The sequence below is a fragment of the Corvus cornix genome, chromosome 9 (genome assembly GCF_000738735.6).
Source record: "Corvus cornix cornix isolate S_Up_H32 chromosome 9, ASM73873v5, whole genome shotgun sequence".
In the NCBI taxonomy this organism is placed as follows: domain Eukaryota; kingdom Metazoa; phylum Chordata; class Aves; order Passeriformes; family Corvidae; genus Corvus; species Corvus cornix.
Window position 1 is genome coordinate 15,952,986 of NC_046339.1, and position 18,031 is coordinate 15,971,016.

An 18,031-nucleotide genomic window follows, 5' to 3' on the forward strand; every position below is an offset into this window, starting at 1 on the left:
TATCACTTCCCTTTTGTTAATTAACTGGAGATTTTAAAAGTGTGCAATCCAAGAAAGACTAAAGCACGGTCAAAGAGTGTGCATTGAATTGGATCGTATGGCATTGTTACAAAAACTACAACTAAGGTGGTAAAGTCACCAGGCCCAATCATCAAACTTGGAGATAGGGGAGGTTTTTTTGGTTGCTGGGATAAGCATCCTACATACATCTATTTCTAACTGTAGTTAGAAATTCTAAAGGTGAAGCTTAATAGAGTGTTTTATATTCTTCCTCATCTCCTAAAAGCAATTCTTCTTTGCTCATTTTTTGCTCACTGTTACCAAGTGTAACAATGACTGCACTGAGTAAAAAAGATGAGGTTTTTTTCATTTCTAAAAAGAACCACAGAAAACAACAAACAAACAAACACAACGAGAACCAACCCCCCTCCCCCATAATTAAAAAAAAAATTGCAAGAGTGGTTTCATGGACCTTGGCTGGCTCATTCATCACAAGGGGTTGGTCTGCGGTTGGCACTGATGACAAAACAGGCCTTAACTTTTATAGCATTTGATATTTTCTGAAAGCAATTTTCTCATTCTTACATGTAACATGTAGGTCATATCAAGAAAGTATTACACAAAATATTCTTATTAGCTACAGTCAATAGATGTGTTTCCCTCAATCACAGTTTGCAGAATGGAAGAGCTCAAAACCAGCTTGTGAAGCACACAGACAATCTTGACATCAAAGTAGTGGTGAAAGATTACTTTGCAGCCATAGCAAAATTCAGCCACTTTTTTCTCACCAGAATCATCTTTCTCCACTTCATTGATAAACAAAAAACTGCTGTTCTTCCTTTAAACACTGATGGCTTCTAAGAGCTGACAGACAGTGTAGGAGACAGAGGGACACCAGAGCCTGGTGCTCCCAGCTACAGTCAGCACTTGCACAAAAGTCAGCTGCAAACCTATAGCAGTGACCTCGTAACATTTTATTAGAAAGGAAAATCCTCAGAGAATTCCACTGACAAAGGAGTAGTTCCTGTCCTCCACTGATGATCTGGAAGAAAAATATAAGGAAAACTAAAGGACCTACTTAAGGTATAACCTATTCTTCTCTCAGCCTTTCTGTCCTGCTGTAGCATTCATTGAATGCAACAGAAGGATTTTCTCCACCTTCCAGTAAACTTCAGATCTTTTTGGAATTTCAGTTCTCAATTTTAGAAGTCTCAAGACAGTAATTTGCTATTGATACAATTACAACAGAAATAACTTTGGCAGTGAGGTCCAAAATACACCCTGATGCCAAGAGGGAGACCATACATGAGATATCATCCATCTGCTCAGTCTTGGAAATTTTACCATCTATTCAACTCGTTTGCTTGATTTTTTTGTTGCTGTTCAGTAGTTTTGAAACATTAAAAAAACAAACAAAGAAAAAAACAAAAAAAAAACACCCAGACAAAAAGAAGAGATGAAATTGAATTGTCCAACATTCTCAGACCTATGAAGAAAATAGGAAGATACCACAAAGCTCACAGCTTCATTTTGAACAATGAATTTTGCAGCCGATCAGCAGGTACTTCCACATGCTGAACTATTTTTTGGCTCAGCTCCTCTGGACCTCACTGCTTTGCACCCCTCAGCTGGGAGAGCCAAGTGTGCCTTGTGCCAGTAAGAGTGAGAAAGTAAAAGGCTGCTCAGCCAACAAACCCAGTCCTCAGACAATGGGAAAACACCTTTATTTGGAAACCTCCCACGGTCTTGAGAGGTTTTTGCACAGAGCAAATCAGAGAGCTGCAATGCAGGTCACTGACATGCTAGTAAGGATGCCTGTAAAGTCTTGGTAATGCTTCCAAGGGGACACCCACTGTAACTGAATGCTCCTTGCCCAGCTTCTCACAGCTACATTGGTAACCTGTCACCTACAGTGAATTCAGCAATGAAACTGTAACCAAAAGCAGAGACAAACCAGCCAGTGACTTATATTGCAGAAAGCTAATGCAACTTATCTTTCCCTGGCCAATAACAGATTAAGAGGGTAAATGACTCCTTTCAACACACTGGCCCAGACTTCATTGTGTACAAAAGGGGCTTTAAGCACAGCTCTGCAGGCCAAGGTAGGTTCAACCAGTCTTTATAAACCCATTACAGGACTTTTATGTGCTCCATACCACGTTGGTAGCATGTTATAACAAGAGCTCCAGGCCTTGTTTGTGCCCAAATGTGCCACCACAAAAATGCTGCCTGTAAGAAAAAGAATTAACCTCCCCTCCCAAAATGTCTCAGGGTGATGATTAATGGCACAGCTGTTTGTTCCAGATCCTGCACTTCTACCAGCAGCCACTGCCTTTCATGGTGCAAGTGGCAATGGGCAGTCCAGTGACAAGAGTAAGAATGAATGGATAAAAAGGGTGGGCATTATGCTTAGGTAAGGTGCAGCATAGTGAAAAATAGCCTTATGGCATTACTTTTTAATAAGGAAGCAGCTGTAAGTCTACATTTAAACCAAGTACCTGAAACATTCGTTTGGTTGAATGTATTTCCTAACCTACCCCTTGGAGTAATGCCCTTAGTACCTTCTAGCTAAACATCCCAAACTGAAATTTGCATATTCAGTTTTGTGTCTCCGATGAAAAGCACCTGAGACATATGAATGCCCTTCCACCTTGGGAAGCTGGGGCAAGATTCAGCTGAGAAGCAAGTTATGGAAACCCTCACCCACACACCATGGGATTCAGGGCCAGACTGCAGAGAGCAGCTCATTCCCAAAATGAGCATGCAGTACATGAGAAAAGATAAAGATCAGCTCATCCATAAGTCAGAAAGTTACATGTCCTGTGAATACTCCTGGGTCTGAGAAATCAGACAAAAATACACTTTAATCTTTATAACTGCCATTGGAACCTTTCTGTGCATAGGCTGTATTTGGCCACGAATGGAGAAAAATCTTCAGTATTAGCCACAGAAAATTTTCTTTGCTATTGCTTGCTTTAGAGAGCATAGTACACATTCTTCAAAAAGAACAAGCCTTCAGTTTCATTTGAAGAAGTCTCTTTGTCTGAGTTGGGCAGGTGTCAAGAAACAGATGTGATTTGTGAGCTGAAAGCCAGTGACCAAACTTACAGATAGAGAGACACCTCACACAGCCAATGTGAGCCTCTCAGCCTTGGTGCCATCCTGTGAAGCACCAGAGATAATATCAGGATTGAGTCCAAGGGGCAGCAGAGGCACGAGAAAGGATCTGGATGACAGAGGTTTGCAGTCTCCTTCCTTTACTGCCTTTCCTTCCCCTCTCAGAATTGTCCTATCTCCTTGATTCATTAGAGACATGCTAGATTAACTGTTTAGGATATACTACAACAATAAAACTCACCTTTCCTCCTCTCTTACAAAATCTTCCCTTTCCCAACTGAACAGAATTGGGATGTCAACTAGAAACAGATCCCCCAGCCCACCCACCAAGCAGAACAACACTTCTGCTTCTAACTACTCTTCATGAAAAGAGTGTAGTCCCCTTCAAACCCAGCAGCCATGCTCTGCTGCAGGCAGCTTATGGCATAGGGCTCAAGTTCACCAAAAACTTGCATAAGCTCATCGCAGTTTTACAGTCTTCCATCATGCTTTTTCACTGATTCACATAAACGTGAATCAGTGAAAAAGCATGAAATTTTAATTACAAACAAGGTGGACTGAAGACTATGAGAAGAGAGGATCTGAAAGAAAAGAAACCAAATTTCAATGCCTGGAAGTTGCTTAAATCATTCTTCCTCATTATTGTGTTACAGGAAAAGCAGAATTTTGCCGTTTTTCTCAGTGTCAAGATATTTGAGTTGGATTCTTAGTAAGTCAATGCAAACCCCAAGTAACACTCTTTCCCTAAAGGGTTCTCTGCATTTTAACAAGAGTTCATGAGAATAAAACCAAATGCAGGTATACACAGGGTTCTCTCAGAGGGGCTGTCACGTCCCATAGCTGCAGGGTCAACAGAACTAAGATAGCTCTGGGATCAGTGTCAGACAGAGACTGATGGCTCAGAAAGTGCCCAAAGGAGTTATTACATTCCATTCATGCATCAGTTTCACACATATTACAGAAGCTGCCAGCATTCACGGAGCGTCTGGATGACACACTGAGTCACAAGGTATCATTTGAGATAGTCCTGGGAGGAGCAGGGACTAGGACATGATGATCATTATGGCTCCCTCCCAGCTATGACTCTGTAAGTACACAGCACTGTCCTAGGCAGGAGGAGATGGTTTCAGGGACAAAGGCCAACAAACAAATTATAAAGGCAAGAGGCAGAGATAGCCCCTCTAACATCACTAATCCTGTAGTATAGACTGTTGAGGGGTAGAAGGAAAAAAGGCTGCAAAATCTGGCCAAGAGTGAAGACAAAGGACTGGCTGAGCTGGGACACTCATCAGACCAGCAAGGAATGTCATATATTTTTCATATTCATGTACATGTCCATAAAGTTGCTGTTCCATTTTACTGTGTGTGAACCAAGATGCTGCCTTCCTCTGATTGGATAATTCAGTGTTATTTTCAAAGATTTACAAATTTTCCTACTGTATTGGTCATATTCCTAAATAATTTTTACATCCCTCATTCCAGACTTACATGTTTTGGGACCAGGGTGGGAGTAGATCTAGATTTCTGTACATACGTTTTGTGAAAATCTGTACATTTCACAGAGTATACTCTGCTGTCGTGAGTCCCACAGAATCTTCTGAAGCTGACTATAGGGCAGTATCCCCATCTTCAGCAGCAATGTGAGAACCTGCCTAAGCAAAAGAACTAACAAATTTGCCAGCAAGTAAGTCAAGAGGAAGCAGAGCAGGGTGTTTTACTTTTTACTTTTTAAATTTGTCAGAATAGTTTGAAACCCCATGTAAGTAGTGTGGATACATTCCAATCTTACAACAGTGGTATTTGCTCGCCCTCACCTCTGTCACTACCCACACACAGCTACTGCTCCCTCTTTAATATAGGCCAGTATGAGGCACAGATGGCCCCCAAGCCACACATCCTGTTAAATAGATCCAAAATTCTTTGGGAAAATGACTACCTCTATTGATTTTGTGCTAGTCAGGCACCAAACCGTACTTTGGGTCTTGAATTACTGCTGCCTTGGAGCAAAGACAGGCCAGGATTATCTGGCTGTTCCTTTAAGGGTGCTGAACATGGATGCTGAAAGAAAGCCAGCTGGAGGCCGTTTCAAAGGAGGTGTCAGGGCAAGCTGTAATACCAGAAGAACAGGAAAAGCACAAAACCCAGAGTCCAGTAGCTGCAATACACACAGGACAACCAGAAGTAACATTGGAAATACTAAAAGGAGGCTTTCCCCTTGGAAGTAAGAAAGGAAGAGCTCCAGCACAGAAGGTATGATTATATATGAACTTTAGAAATCAGAAATCCTGCAATGACAAGGAAAAGTGGGAGGAAAGAAGAGAGCAATCTGGTGGGGACCTGGGAGGCTGTTAGGCTGTGTGTAGAAGAGCTGACAGCTATGGCACCAAGAATTGCTGAAGGAAAAAAGAAATATAGGATTGTTTTGTTGCAGAACACCAAGGCATCCTAAAATCTCTTCAAAAGTGAACAAAACCCTAGATTTACAAAAGACTAATTGACCACATGGGGTGACTGAACCGGGAACAAATTGGATTCCTCCCCCTCAAGCACCAAGGCAGAGCTCTGGTTGTCAGAGGTTTGTGGTCATGAATTCAGAAAGGAGGGGTTGTACAGCAGCTGCAGAGCTGGGGGGGGCTTACTGCTGGCCAAGGGCTGAAGTGTGAGGGGAACACAAACCCCACTGCAGGTTGGGTGACACCATCTCCCACTCTCCAGTGGCAGAGTGGGTTGCCCCTGAGAGCCCTCAGCCCGCTATGCTTCCCAGCTCAGCACCAGTGACAGGGGTTTTTTCTGCACAGCTGCTTAAATCAAGTGGGAAACTTCTCACCTGACTTACCTACCAGCCTAACGGTGGCACCTCAAAGAGCAAAACTGCAGGTGAGAGGTACAGGTCTAGCCAAAAACCCTAAACAGTGCACGTGCTGGCACTGTAGGGATGCAGTGACCAGGGCACACCTGAAGTTCTGTGTACAGCTGAAACCGTGAATTCTTGCACAGGATGGCAAAGCCCGGCCGCTGATGGGCAGCATCTGAGCGGGAGCACAAGCGCGCTGCGAGCCCTGCAGAGGCAGCAGCTTGCCCCACTCACCTCCCAGGATGTGGGATATTTTGACAAGCTACATGAGACTTGCTGCCCCTGTGTCACACAGCCTGCTGGGGGGTGAACAAACAAGGCAGGACCTGAAAGAGACCAGAGCAGAGAATCTAGGCTGGAAAGGGGAAAATACGCCCTGGCTACTTCCCAAAGCTGACTTGTACAAATGTTTCTCATTACAGTGCTAGAGATGCTCTCCACCCCAGTCTTCTCGATGCCTTTCTCAGAATCACATGAAGCATTCCCACAGCACTGGGGTGCCGTATGGCTTTAATGATTACCACGTGAGAGGAGAGCCTGGGGGTGTTATGGTGTCTAAGTGAGCACGATCCTGGGCAGGGCTCAGACTGGTCCTGCCAAAGCCGCGTTTGCAGCAGCCTCATGTTGCAACAGCCGGGGAGGAAGGAGGGGCAGAAATGTTTCCTTCCTGGAGCGCTCAGTATCTCACAGCCCTCCCGAACTCGTTTTGCCTTGCTGGGGTCACCTTGCCATCTAGTGGTTCACACTGCAGAGCTGACACAGAGCTCGGTTCTTTTCTGCTGGAATTCCTGTAATGTCCATGCTTTCGGCTGTTACACAGCAAAGGAATTCAAATTCCCTTTGATCTGCACACATTTCTTAGTGGATCAGGCTGTCAGTAAAATGTGCTACCATAGCATGAAGTTAGAAAAGAAGATGCATAATGCCTACTGCCTTATACATATCACATCCTATAAAAAAAGATCCTCTGCCCATCCAACCTGGAGTGATGTACTCATCAGGACATGACTGGTTTTGGCTGAATAGACCTTTCTTCAGCTTTTACAAATAATTTTATGAAAAAACACTACTTCATTTTTAAGATTTTTTAAAATTCATTTTTTGCCTTAAAAAAAAAAAAAGAGTTCTTGGGAGGGAAGTTGATAAAAGTTCAAAGCAAAGTGATAGAAATCCCATCTGCTAATAAGCAAACTCCAAAGGACTCCAAATGATAAATTGCACACATTAAGATTCTTGACATTGCCTATACTAACATGAATATGGATATTAACTTACTGTGTATTTACTTTGCATGTCCCCATTACACCCATTTTGACTTCTGTTTGGGCTCTGTCCAGCAGAGTTGCAAATTTTAATTTATTCCATCATCTCACCTAGTGACAAGAACAAAAATATCTGCTTCACTTCATTTTAGCATGGACTGTTAACCTTCTGTGACCACTTTTATACATGGAAAATACGAAGTCTGTATCCAAAATGGACTTCTGATGCAGGCAATTCCAGATGAGAATCTGACTTGACATCCTTTCTGTATTTATTAGCAACTCCCATCTTCTAGGCTCCAGAGCTACTAGCTCTCCATAACGGGAAAGCCATGCACATCTAGGAGGCAAAGGAGAAAAAACAGCAATTGGGAACTAGTTACTTGTCATTCAGCAAAGTGCTTGGCTGTGATCAGTCATGGTGTCGAGGGAAATCTCAGTGCTCAGCTGTCTTCAGCCACTTCTATCTAGAAAGGCTTTTCCTGTGTTTTATCTTGGTCAGTGCAGATGGAATGACAGGGTAGTTTGTCTCCCAGTTAAGGATCTTCAAATTCATTTTTTATGCACTTTCTACAAAGAGAGCAGCAGCCAACTGTAAGGGATAGCTGTTCACTTTAACATTACAAATAAAAATTTTTTTGAACTGTCAACCTCTAAAGAGCACCCCTTGGCATCAGAAACCACAAAATAAAAATGAATTACAAGATCTCTTTGCACTTGCATGGGCAGTATCATCATCCTAACAAACTTTCTCCTCAGCTTTGCTGCAGAGGCCATGGGTTGCTGGAAGCAAGAAAAAACCAACACCTGGGCTTTTCCCACCCTGATCCTCTGCCTCTATGGATTCTTCTACATGATGAAACCATCAGAACCTTTCCTAACACCCTATCTAACAGGACCAGATAAAAACCTGACCACAGATGAGGTATGATTTTACTCTACGATTTGTTTTAATTGAAGTAGTGAAAATAGAAAGGGAAAACATTCTTTAAAATTTTTAAACAAAGATAAAAAGGAAAAAAACAAAGCACACAGCTTTAACCAGCTCTGGCAGGTTACCGTTTGCAGCAGACTGCATAAATAATAGATCCATTTAATGGATCCAGGATCCATTTGTCTGCCCAACAGTCCCATGCTGATTCAATGTGGTTATATATTTTATGAATTCCTTCAGAGAAAAAACTTCCCTCTACAACACCATTTAAAATACATGAACTTCCTTTCCTCAACAATAAAAACACTGGCATTTCCTCTCCTCTTCTAGGTTACCAACCAGATTTTCCCAGTTTGGACATACTCCTACCTTGCTCTCCTTTTCCCAGTGTTCCTGCTCACAGACTATGTGCGCTACAAGCCCGTCCTCCTCCTGCAGGGCATCAGCCTCATCATCACGTGGCTCCTGCTGCTCTTTGCACATGGAGTCATGGCCATGCAGGTGGTGGAATTCTTCTATGGCATGGTGACAGCCACCGAGGTGGCCTATTATGCCTACATCTACAGCGTGGTCAGCACCCAGCACTACCAGAGGGTCACCAGCTACTGCAGGAGTGTCACTCTGGTGGCAGCCACCGTGGCCGCTGTGCTGGGACAGCTGCTGGTGTCCTTAGCACACGTCTCCTACTTCTACCTCAACGCCATCACCTTGGCTTCCGTGTCCCTGGCATTCCTGTGCTCATTCTTCCTGCCCATGCCCCAGAGGAGCATGTTCTTCCACAGGAAAGACACCTCTGAGCCTCTCCCAGGGGCTGATAAAGGGGTGGCTGCAGGCAGTTCCCACAGGCCCTCGAGCTGCCAAGAGGAAAAGAGCCCCAACCCTGCTGCCAGGGGCCCGACCCCCCAGCCCCAGGCTGGGAATGCCAGGCCTCACAGTCACATGCTCAGCGTGCTGCTGCAGCTGGCCAAGGACCTGAGGGATTGCTACAGCTCCCGCAAACTCCTCTACTGGTCCCTGTGGTGGGCTCTGGCCACGGCCGGCTTTAACCAGGTCGTGAATTATGTCCAGGTGCTGTGGGACTTCCGAGCCCCGTCCCACAGCTCCGCAGTGTACAACGGAGCTGTCGAAGCAATAGCAACGTTTCTGAGTAAGTTGATGTTTAAACATTGATCACAATGACAGCCTCTGAAGTTTCACTTTAGTAAACTTTCAAAGTACCATTCCATTGCAGGCGCTCCAGGGAGCCAGTGCACATCCTGTGCATTCCAGACCTAGGTCTTTGATGTACAACAGTTCAAATGTGAGTTATGTTGGTTTTTCTTTAGGACCGGACAAATAACTGTATCTTACCAGCATGCAGAAAATATGCAAGTCCCAAAGACATTGCATCTAGCTGGTAAACCCATTCAGAGGCACCCATGTTTCTTTGGATGAGGCTATTTGGTGTTTTTTTTCCCCAAAACAAGTATTGCACTGCTCCCATAACAATGATATCAGCTTACACATATGAGAGAAGTTTTTCATAAAAATTTTACACAGAAAGTATATCATACTCCCGTTAAGATGTTTTTCTAGTGAAATACCCTTGTACAATCAGACAAAAAGAAAAATTCTAGTCATTGCAGGATACAAAGTGCAGGGGAAAAAAGACCCTATTGAATCCTTATGATACTGACGTGAACCATTCTACTTTTGCACCAGGAGTAGATGCTCACACCACACAAGCAAAGTGAGGTTATCAAAAGGTAACATCAGAGGATAGCACCCTGCCTTGTCTCACACTGTGCTGCTGTAAAGAACTTGCACAAGACATTGGGGTGTATTCTACCAGGAGAAATAAACACCTCTACTCCACACCTGGTCATTCAGGTTACCCTTACAGACATTAAGGAGAAACAGATACTACTCTTGCAGTGGGAAACTAAATAGACCAAGTAAATAATGAACTAGAAGCCCTCCTGTAGTATCTACTCCTTGATGAATTTCTCTCTCTTGTGGACTTGCCTTTTTCTCAGTGTATAATTATAGAATTTTTAAAATTGTCTGGGACCCCAAGATGGGCAGTCAAATGGCTTAACTTTGCAACAGATGCATCTTCTAGGAGTCCCACCAAAAGCAAACCAATCCTTTTTCATTTCCTTAGATATACTTCCTTGACACCTCAAAACTCACTTTTTTGACAGTTTACCCCCTCTATGAGGTGCCCAGAGCTAAACTGTTACAATAGAAGGTTTACTAGCCTAGTTCTGTTCTCCTTCCAACTAGGAGAAGCTGGAAGAAATTACTTCTTGAACTCCAAACCATGTTCCTGATTCTCTTCCCAGAGATAACATGCTGTGAACAGACACCTAAATAATGAATCCTTCTACATTACAGTTTATCCTGTGAAGTGGAATAAAACACCAAGGATGGAATGGCAGAGACTTGATTTATGCAGTTGTCTTAAAATGACCAGTCATCTGCACAGCTGCAGAAGTCATTAGAAATGCTTTCAAACTTCAGACTACTCTGCTTCATTATTCAGCATCGCCTTTCAGCATGTGAGACTGGCAAGACTTGGTCATACAAGCTGTGGAACAGATACAACTTTTACACATGTTTTTTTCTCTTTTTCTAGGCTCAGTAACATCTTTCCTAGTACAATATATGAAGATTAACTGGGACCATTTTGGTGAACTGGCTTTAGGGATCTTCTCTGCAATAGATGCTGGTTGTCTGTTTCTCATGCACTTCTCTACCAACATCTGGGCATGTTATGCTAGCTATCTCATTTTCAAGGCATGCTATATGTTACTCCTGACAATAGCAACGTAAGTACAAAACATCACAGTGCTGCCATCATGCACAGAATACTGACCTTACTTCCAGTTTGCTTTGGGCATCCTTTTCCTCCGAGGTAGCTGACCTAATGCTAGACATAACTGTTTAGGTAAGGACAAGGACATTTAAATGTCTGGTTATGTTGTTTTCATTCTTCCAAACAACCAGGAAAGAAAAATTGTCAAAAGGACATCAAACATTTACCTAAGCAGAAATTAAACAAGGTACAAGATAACTTTATTACTAAAGGCAATTACTAACAGCAAAATGTAGAAGCCATTTCGCTCCTTCCTGGCAAGAAAGATGCAGAGTGAACAATAGGGGACAAGCCATCCTTTAAGATCACCATATGTCTAGACCCCCTTCTGATAAACCTTTTAGCATGCCATGAACTGCATGAATGCAGGAAAAGATTCAACATAGAGTGTTCCCCAACATACTTTCATATATATAATCATTACTGATATTAAGATGTAAAGAAGGAATGAAAGGGAACATTGGATGTATAAACTCAGACAAGATCTCATAGGAGACCAAGCCATTCTGTTGTCAGAAATAGAAATATATAAATAATATTAATAACAAATATTTTATCCTGTGTAATAAATATAAAATATTATTGCTCCAGTCATTTTATTGCTTAGAATGTCTTTAGACATACCACACTATTTCATTAACAAAAATACTAGATGCATTTTTTGTCAAACCCCAAAATTAATCAGATACCATTTTTAAAAGCTGCCAAAATTATAATGCATGGCAAGGTTATGCCTATCTTGAAGAAAGCCAAGTGAGCCCTTTATTTTCATTTTGGTAGATTGTTAGTACATTATAGTGAATTACACCTGGACTATTTCAATATATTCTGAAAAAAAACCCAACAAAGTAAAATCTTGCAAAAAACCCCCAAGCTAAAATAACTGAAAATGAGTCTCGAAGGAATAACACCCTTTTGTTTGTATAGAAACTTTGGAGATATATATTGCAAGGAAAGATGTTCTGATTATTGTCAAAAAAGATACTGCAAGTAAAATCTACAGACTCTTGACAGAAATAAGCAGCATGTTACCTCCACTGTCAAGTCACAAAGCAAAATGTGATTCACCACCACAGAAAGTTTGGTTAGAAGATACCCAGTGACCTTCGAGCCCAACCTCCCAGCCAGGGCAGAACTGCTGCCAGTGCCAGAGCAGGTCACAACACTGCCTGGCCAGGTCTCTGAAAGCTTCCAGCCATGGACACTTCACAGCCTGTCAGAGGCAGTCTGTGAAGGCAAAGGAACAAAAAGGGAGGGTACAGAGAACTGACATTCTACCTGATCACCTGATAGCATGGGTTGGAAAAGCAGCCCATGCCAGTTCAAAAAACCATTAAAATACACTATGGTACCCCAGACTTTTTTTTTAGAGAGCAAGGAACCAAACAACCAAATGAAGCACCATTTCCTGTGTCCTTGATGCACCATCTCCATTGATCATTTTCTCTTCATTGACTGATAGACAGCAATAACTTTCCCAGTGGGAAGTGACTGACCTGCCAGTCTCCCATTAGGTTCCAGATCGCTGTCAATATGAGCATGGAACGCTATGCCCTGATGTTTGGATTGAACAACTTCATTGCCCTGCTGATTCAGACCATTCTCACAATTGTTGTTGTAGATTCAAGAGGTTTGGGACTGGACATGGTGACTCAGGTAAGTGCTGTTACCTTGCTTCCTATTTACTGCTCAGCCAAGTCATCTTCAAAAGTTTACCAAGAAATTCCTATGCCAAAGCACAACTTAATTCCTCTTTCTTCCATAGAAATCCGGACATCTTGTTCTTCCCTTGTCATTGTTCATCATCATTTGTCATCATTCTTCCCTTTTGCCTTTTAATGCATTTAGGATTAAAGATGCTGGTCTTTGACTTTTAAAGGGAGATACACCAGAACATAATTAACCAGGCTATGCTATCTGACCAGTTTTGGTAACTAATAGGACGCTGAACAACATCCTCTCTTCCCAAAAGCTCAGACTGGTTTTGTCAGATGCAGAATGGGAGTTCAAAATTATGAGACACAGTCTGGATTATATGAGTTATTTCAGCTCAAGTAATTTCTAATTCTAGCTCTGGAGCAAACCTGGTCTGTATCTCAACATGTACGATAAAGTCTTCTGCCCATAGCTTGGGCACTCCATTTCAGATGGGATATTCTATCTTACAAGAGTGTCCGTATCTTCAGTAAATCTAATGTCACTCATGCTGAAGTCAACTGAAACCTACTGACTTCTGCATTTTCTCAGATGGGCTCTCAGCTGGGGCAGCTGTCTACTCTAATGGATCTGAAGAAGACTAAAGCTATTCACACTCTGCACAGAGAAAGCAAAAGTGACTTTGAAAGAGTAAAGATTGACACAAACATTACATCTTTAAATTTAAGGACAGGAATATGTAGGACTTCGTAAACAGCCTTGCCACTGTTGTTGGAAATACTGATATAAAATCACAGTGTATTTACTGAAGCCATTGTGGTGACAGCACTGAAATGTGCAAAAGCAAAACAAGGATGAACTCAGACTCTTCAAACAGATTCATGACTACATGGGTAATGAAGCTGCTACTACATTTTGCCCTAATAGAAAAAAAAAATCCTGTTCTTATCCCTCTCCCCATCTGACATTTGTTAAGAGGCATAAGGAATGGAAGAAAGGAGCAGTTCTTCATTTCACAGTGCTGTTCACAAAGCTGAGATTTTGCTTTATCACAAAGCAAATTCTCAAACGTAGAGAAACTGTCAGAACACAAGAAAAAAAGAGTGACTGTCATCTCCAAAGAAGCAGCATACCTCTAACGTGTTTTTCATTAATTGTTCTGCCTTTTTCTCCTCCCAGTTTTTAATTTATGGCAGCTACTTCGCAGTCATACACGGGATTTTCATGATCAGAAGCATTTGTGTGCTGGTCTCATGCAAATGCCAAAGGAAAATAGCAAGATCTTGCACAGAGCAGCTGAACCAGACTGAGCACGAGTCAAGAGAGCAGATTGTCACAAGCTCCATGACACAGCTGTAGGAGGCAGGCTCCTTGGCCAGGCCCTCCTGGGAGAAGGATTCCCAGCAGAGAAGAAGAGCAGCATGCAGGGAACAGCAGTGCAAGAAGAACATTCAACTCAGCCCTGAAAAGCTACGCTGAATCATTCCAGCTCTTCAGCACAACATATGCCAGCAGAGAGCTCACCAGAATGGTACTCTGCCAAGAATAAAAGATAAGTTCCTTTAGATTCTTGTTTACATGCCTATAAATAGCTTAAGGGCAGTAATTTATACACAGAATCAGAGCAACCACGTTTGCATCCCCTTGTGCACGACGGCAGAGTGCAGAGTTCACCCTGCCCTGCTCATTGTAGCTCTGAATGTGGCGCTGGCAAAGCTGCTTCCATCATATTTGCTGATTCAGTGGCTGAAGGGTCTGACCCCCCCCTCTACACAGCCCTCGTTCTGAACCAAGGAAGTGTTTGCATCATTATATTCTTTCATACCCAGTACAGGCAGATGGGGCACAGGCTCCTCCTGTCTCATCCCACACCTCTGTGCATACAGCCTGCAGAAAGCAGGGCTTGCACAACCCATCCCGGGAGCTTCACTGCAACACTGTTACGCTACGGTTGTTGCCTGGCCCACATTTGAGAGCTGCAAACACTGTACTGGCTTCACAGCAACCTCTGCCGAAGAGGGAATAATTTCAGGGTCCAAAAAAAAAAGAAAGAGCACCACTCCTTTGCTTGTGCTTCCAATAAATTTAAATTCAGGTCTGACTGTCTTCCTCTTTCAGCAGGAAGAGAAAAAATATCAAGGGGCTTAAGTAGCACAGACTAAAACCAGAGAAGTACACTGTGAAGAAATATAGCTGATTCCATACAGGAAAATTGCAGATTAATAGGAATATCCAAGAAGATTTGTAACTGAAATAAACAGCTAGCTTCGTGTGCTTTTGAGTGCCAAGTGAGGGAGGTCCACTGGTCTTGCCCAAGAATTTGGCAGGATCAGCATCTCAGAGTTTGTCAAGAAGCTTCAAATCCTACAGCTAATTTAGTCCAAAAGACAGTCCAGGAGAAGAAAAAAGAGACTAGAAATTAGTTTGCATAGCGAATGTCTAATTTAATATGAACTATATCCATATGCTAAAGTTATTTCTGTACTGCTGTTTGTTTCTAGCTTCCAATATCTACATCTAACTAATAAAAAATGCTTAGCATTTACAGAATAATATTTTTTCTGTAGAGACACAAGCTATCATTTGTACAGACGTAACTGCTTTTCATACTACTGTCACACACTGCAACTAGACAAAGTGCCCAGATGTGAGGGCAGGCAGGACAGAAGCAATTTGTTTCAAGTCACAAGAACAATCAGTAGGATCTGACAAAATGAAGATCCTGGCTAATTTTTTTAGGCTTTTTGTTTACTATTGTGCACTGTGGGGACATTCTCTGTTGTAAACTGGCTCTAAGCAGAACAGTTTAACCAATGCAGTCATAAAAGTGGGAGATGTACTTAGTCTCCACTGAGCAGTGAGTATCTTCTATTACTGCAGAACCGAGGGCATGATGCTCCTGCCTGAAGAAACAGGGACAGAATCCAGGAGTGCAAGGACTGTTTTTTCTATTCTTCCTTTGTGGGAGTGTGTCTTGTTTGGTTCAGTCCGGGTCTCCCCTTTGGGTTTCGTGTTACTGTACCATCCCGGTTTATACCCTCCTGGTTTCGTGTTCATAACCCTGCTTTCTCTATTTGTCTCCTCCCAGACCCCTGCCAATCGCTCCGGCACCCCTCCCAAGCTTCTAGAAAGTTCTGGCAGGGGCGTCGCGTGATTAGTCTTGGGGGGAGGATCCCTCCCTTCCTTTCCCAAGATAGGTTCCCTTGTGTGTCCCTCATCCCGCAGACCCGTCCTTCTCCTTCCCTGATTCGATGCCGTTGTCATCCCTCCCCCGTCGCCACCCCCCCATAAAGCCCCTGGCAGGCGCGCTCAGGGTTGCTCATTGCTGGATACCCGCGGGGGGCGAGGTCCCCTGTTCGGAGACACAATAAACCTTCCGGATTTCACCCAGAACTGAGCCTGCCTCTTTTGCCGCGGTCCTGTGGAAGGACCCACGAGCCAGACCTCTGGTCTCCCGGATTCCGGAGGCTGGCCCCCGCAGCCTGCTGCGTCCAGAGCTGACCGGGCTGAGTGGGAACTGCTCCAAGGGGACGCAGAGGCATTCCTTGTCAGTAGGAACTCCATTTGAGACATTCCATTTAGAACTAGGTGTCAGTCCTGGACTAGAAGTTAACTAGAGTTTGTATTTAAATTAAAAAGAGGAACTTTGTATTTTCAACTCCATGGTCTTAAACTTTGGTACAGAAAGTTAACAAATATTTCCACGCAATATCTGACAAATGGAAAGGAATCAACAACGTGAAACTTTTTGCTGTTGTTAAAAAACATAATGCCATTTAGTTCAGTAGACTAGAGCTAAAAAACCACGTACAACCAACCATAAAAATTGTTATGTTCTGGCTAGAGCTAGCTCACTGCTCTCTGTATCTGTGGGATGCCACTGAGGAGCAAAGGAACCAAGCAGACAAAATGTATTTGGCTTGCAGCTTTAGAGAACACCATCTTCAGAAAACAGATAAGACTTTAAAGAAAAAATAATCCGTTCCTATTCTCTCTAATCTCAAAATAATAATTCTGAAGTTGGAAGCTGGTAGGCAGCATTATAGGGAAAATAGGGTAGGAAGAGGGCAGCTCTTAGGAGTGTTAGGAGGAAAAAGGCAAGGCTTTATGTTATCCTGGGTTTTCAGGTGCAAATCAGAACTCATCCAGCAATCAGAGGTTTCATCTAAAAGCGTAAGATGTACACATCTACCTGTGTGTTCACGTACCTGCACACACATACTCTGGAGCGGAGATAGTTGAGACTTGGCAGGTTATGAGCAAGGCTGGAATCACAGGCTGTCTAGATCTGCAGGAAAAGGAAAGTCTCAACACATCCACTTCTCCTAGCAGTTTTTAGTGTTGTCTTTCTTCCAGTGTGTTAAAGGTTTCCATGCAAACATGGAACTCTAGAGCTGGGCACATTCCTCCCAATAGCTGCAAGCCCCTCTAAATAAAACATTAATTATCTTTGAAACATTTGTGGGTTTGGGCACAAAGCTTCCGTGAAGATACAGTCCAGCAAGCTGATAAGACCGGTTTGAGCAAACAAGGAAGGAACAAATAGCATGTTTGTATTCAAAGCATGCAGGTATTGCCCAAGCACTGTGTGGGCTACCAGAGAAATACGAGCCAGCAGCCCCTTTCAGCCCCTGCCCAGCAGCACCTTCCCTTCCCAAGGTTCTTTCCATGACTCAGAAGCTCTTGGCCAGGGAAGAGGATGAAGGGCAGAAGCAAGCCTGTCTCCCCTGAGCACTTGCCTGCCTGGTTGCACCACACACTTGAGTACTGAGGAAACCTTCCATACCTGCAGGACCAGACCAGGCTCTGTCGAGCTCACAAAGGGGCCCCTCCTGCCAGGGCCTCAGCATCTGCTCCCAGGGTCAAACACACGTCCTACCAACAGGCTTCAGCGTGAACTCCAGCCTCTGATGACCCTTGGAAGATGCAGGCAGTCCAGTCTAAAAAAAATGGGTAAAGGAAAGCAAAGCAGCAGCATTTCTCTGAAGCAAGCCTGTTGACTTTTTAGCTTAGAACATAGATTTAACAGCTTACTGTCTTGTCCATTTGTCCTTAAATGACAGATCCATCCCTATATAGAAGTAATTAATGGCCAACTAATAGTATGAAGCATTTGATGTCCTACCTCCCAAAGCCCCAGGAAAACCAGGACAGTAGAGGAGACCCCACAAGCCCAGAGGCCTCTGCACTATGCACAGGACAGGGACAGTGTTAGCTCAAACTGTAAAACTGGTGCTCTTGTCTTCCCATGAATCAGAGACCAGAGCTTTTAAAGGTATTTATTAACAAAGAATGCAATCATTGATTGCTTTCTGGTCACAAGTTTTATTAATCATTAGCTTCCATGAGTC

The 18,031-nt window shown here is 43.2% G+C and overlaps 1 protein-coding gene and 1 long non-coding RNA gene across 4 annotated transcripts; one reads left to right on the forward strand and one right to left on the reverse strand.

The window, feature by feature from the left end:
• Nucleotides 1-534: 534 nt before the first annotated feature.
• Nucleotides 535-17,897, reverse strand: LOC120410455. Of its 2 annotated transcripts, XR_005602604.1 has the most exons (5): nt 17,806-17,897; nt 17,467-17,620; nt 16,889-16,968; nt 7,247-7,573; nt 535-6,297 (listed from the first exon to the last, which is right to left on the reverse strand). It is a non-coding gene; the product is annotated as an uncharacterized LOC120410455 (long non-coding RNA). The 2 variants fall into 2 exon arrangements; XR_005602603.1 differs by having other exon boundaries at nt 535-7,573.
• Nucleotides 5,279-15,230, forward strand: LOC104693437 (thiamine transporter 2-like). 2 transcript variants are annotated; one of them, XM_010406067.4, is made up of 6 exons: nt 5,279-5,367; nt 7,993-8,158; nt 8,498-9,314; nt 10,785-10,977; nt 12,539-12,680; nt 13,860-15,230. In XM_010406067.4, exons 2-6 carry the CDS (start codon nt 8,009-8,011, stop codon nt 14,037-14,039), a joined length of 1,482 nt encoding a protein of 493 aa, XP_010404369.2. In that variant the 5' UTR covers nt 5,279-5,367; nt 7,993-8,008; the 3' UTR covers nt 14,040-15,230. The 2 variants fall into 2 exon arrangements, with proteins under 2 accessions (XP_010404369.2, XP_010404371.2); XM_010406069.4 differs by having other exon boundaries at nt 12,646-12,680; nt 13,860-14,102.
• Nucleotides 17,898-18,031: the final 134 nt, after the last annotated feature.

Bases quoted from the DNA above. Each gene is read 5' to 3' on its own strand.
- LOC104693437 (XM_010406067.4), top strand. From the start codon at position 8,009: ATGGGTTGCTGGAAGCAAGAAAAAACCAACACCTGGGCTTTTCCCACC. The intron at 8,159-8,497 runs GTATGATTTTAC...CTCCTCTTCTAG, and splicing joins AAAACCTGACCACAGATGAG to GTTACCAACCAGATTTTCCC. The intron at 10,978-12,538 runs GTAAGTACAAAA...GTCTCCCATTAG, and splicing joins TTACTCCTGACAATAGCAAC to GTTCCAGATCGCTGTCAATA.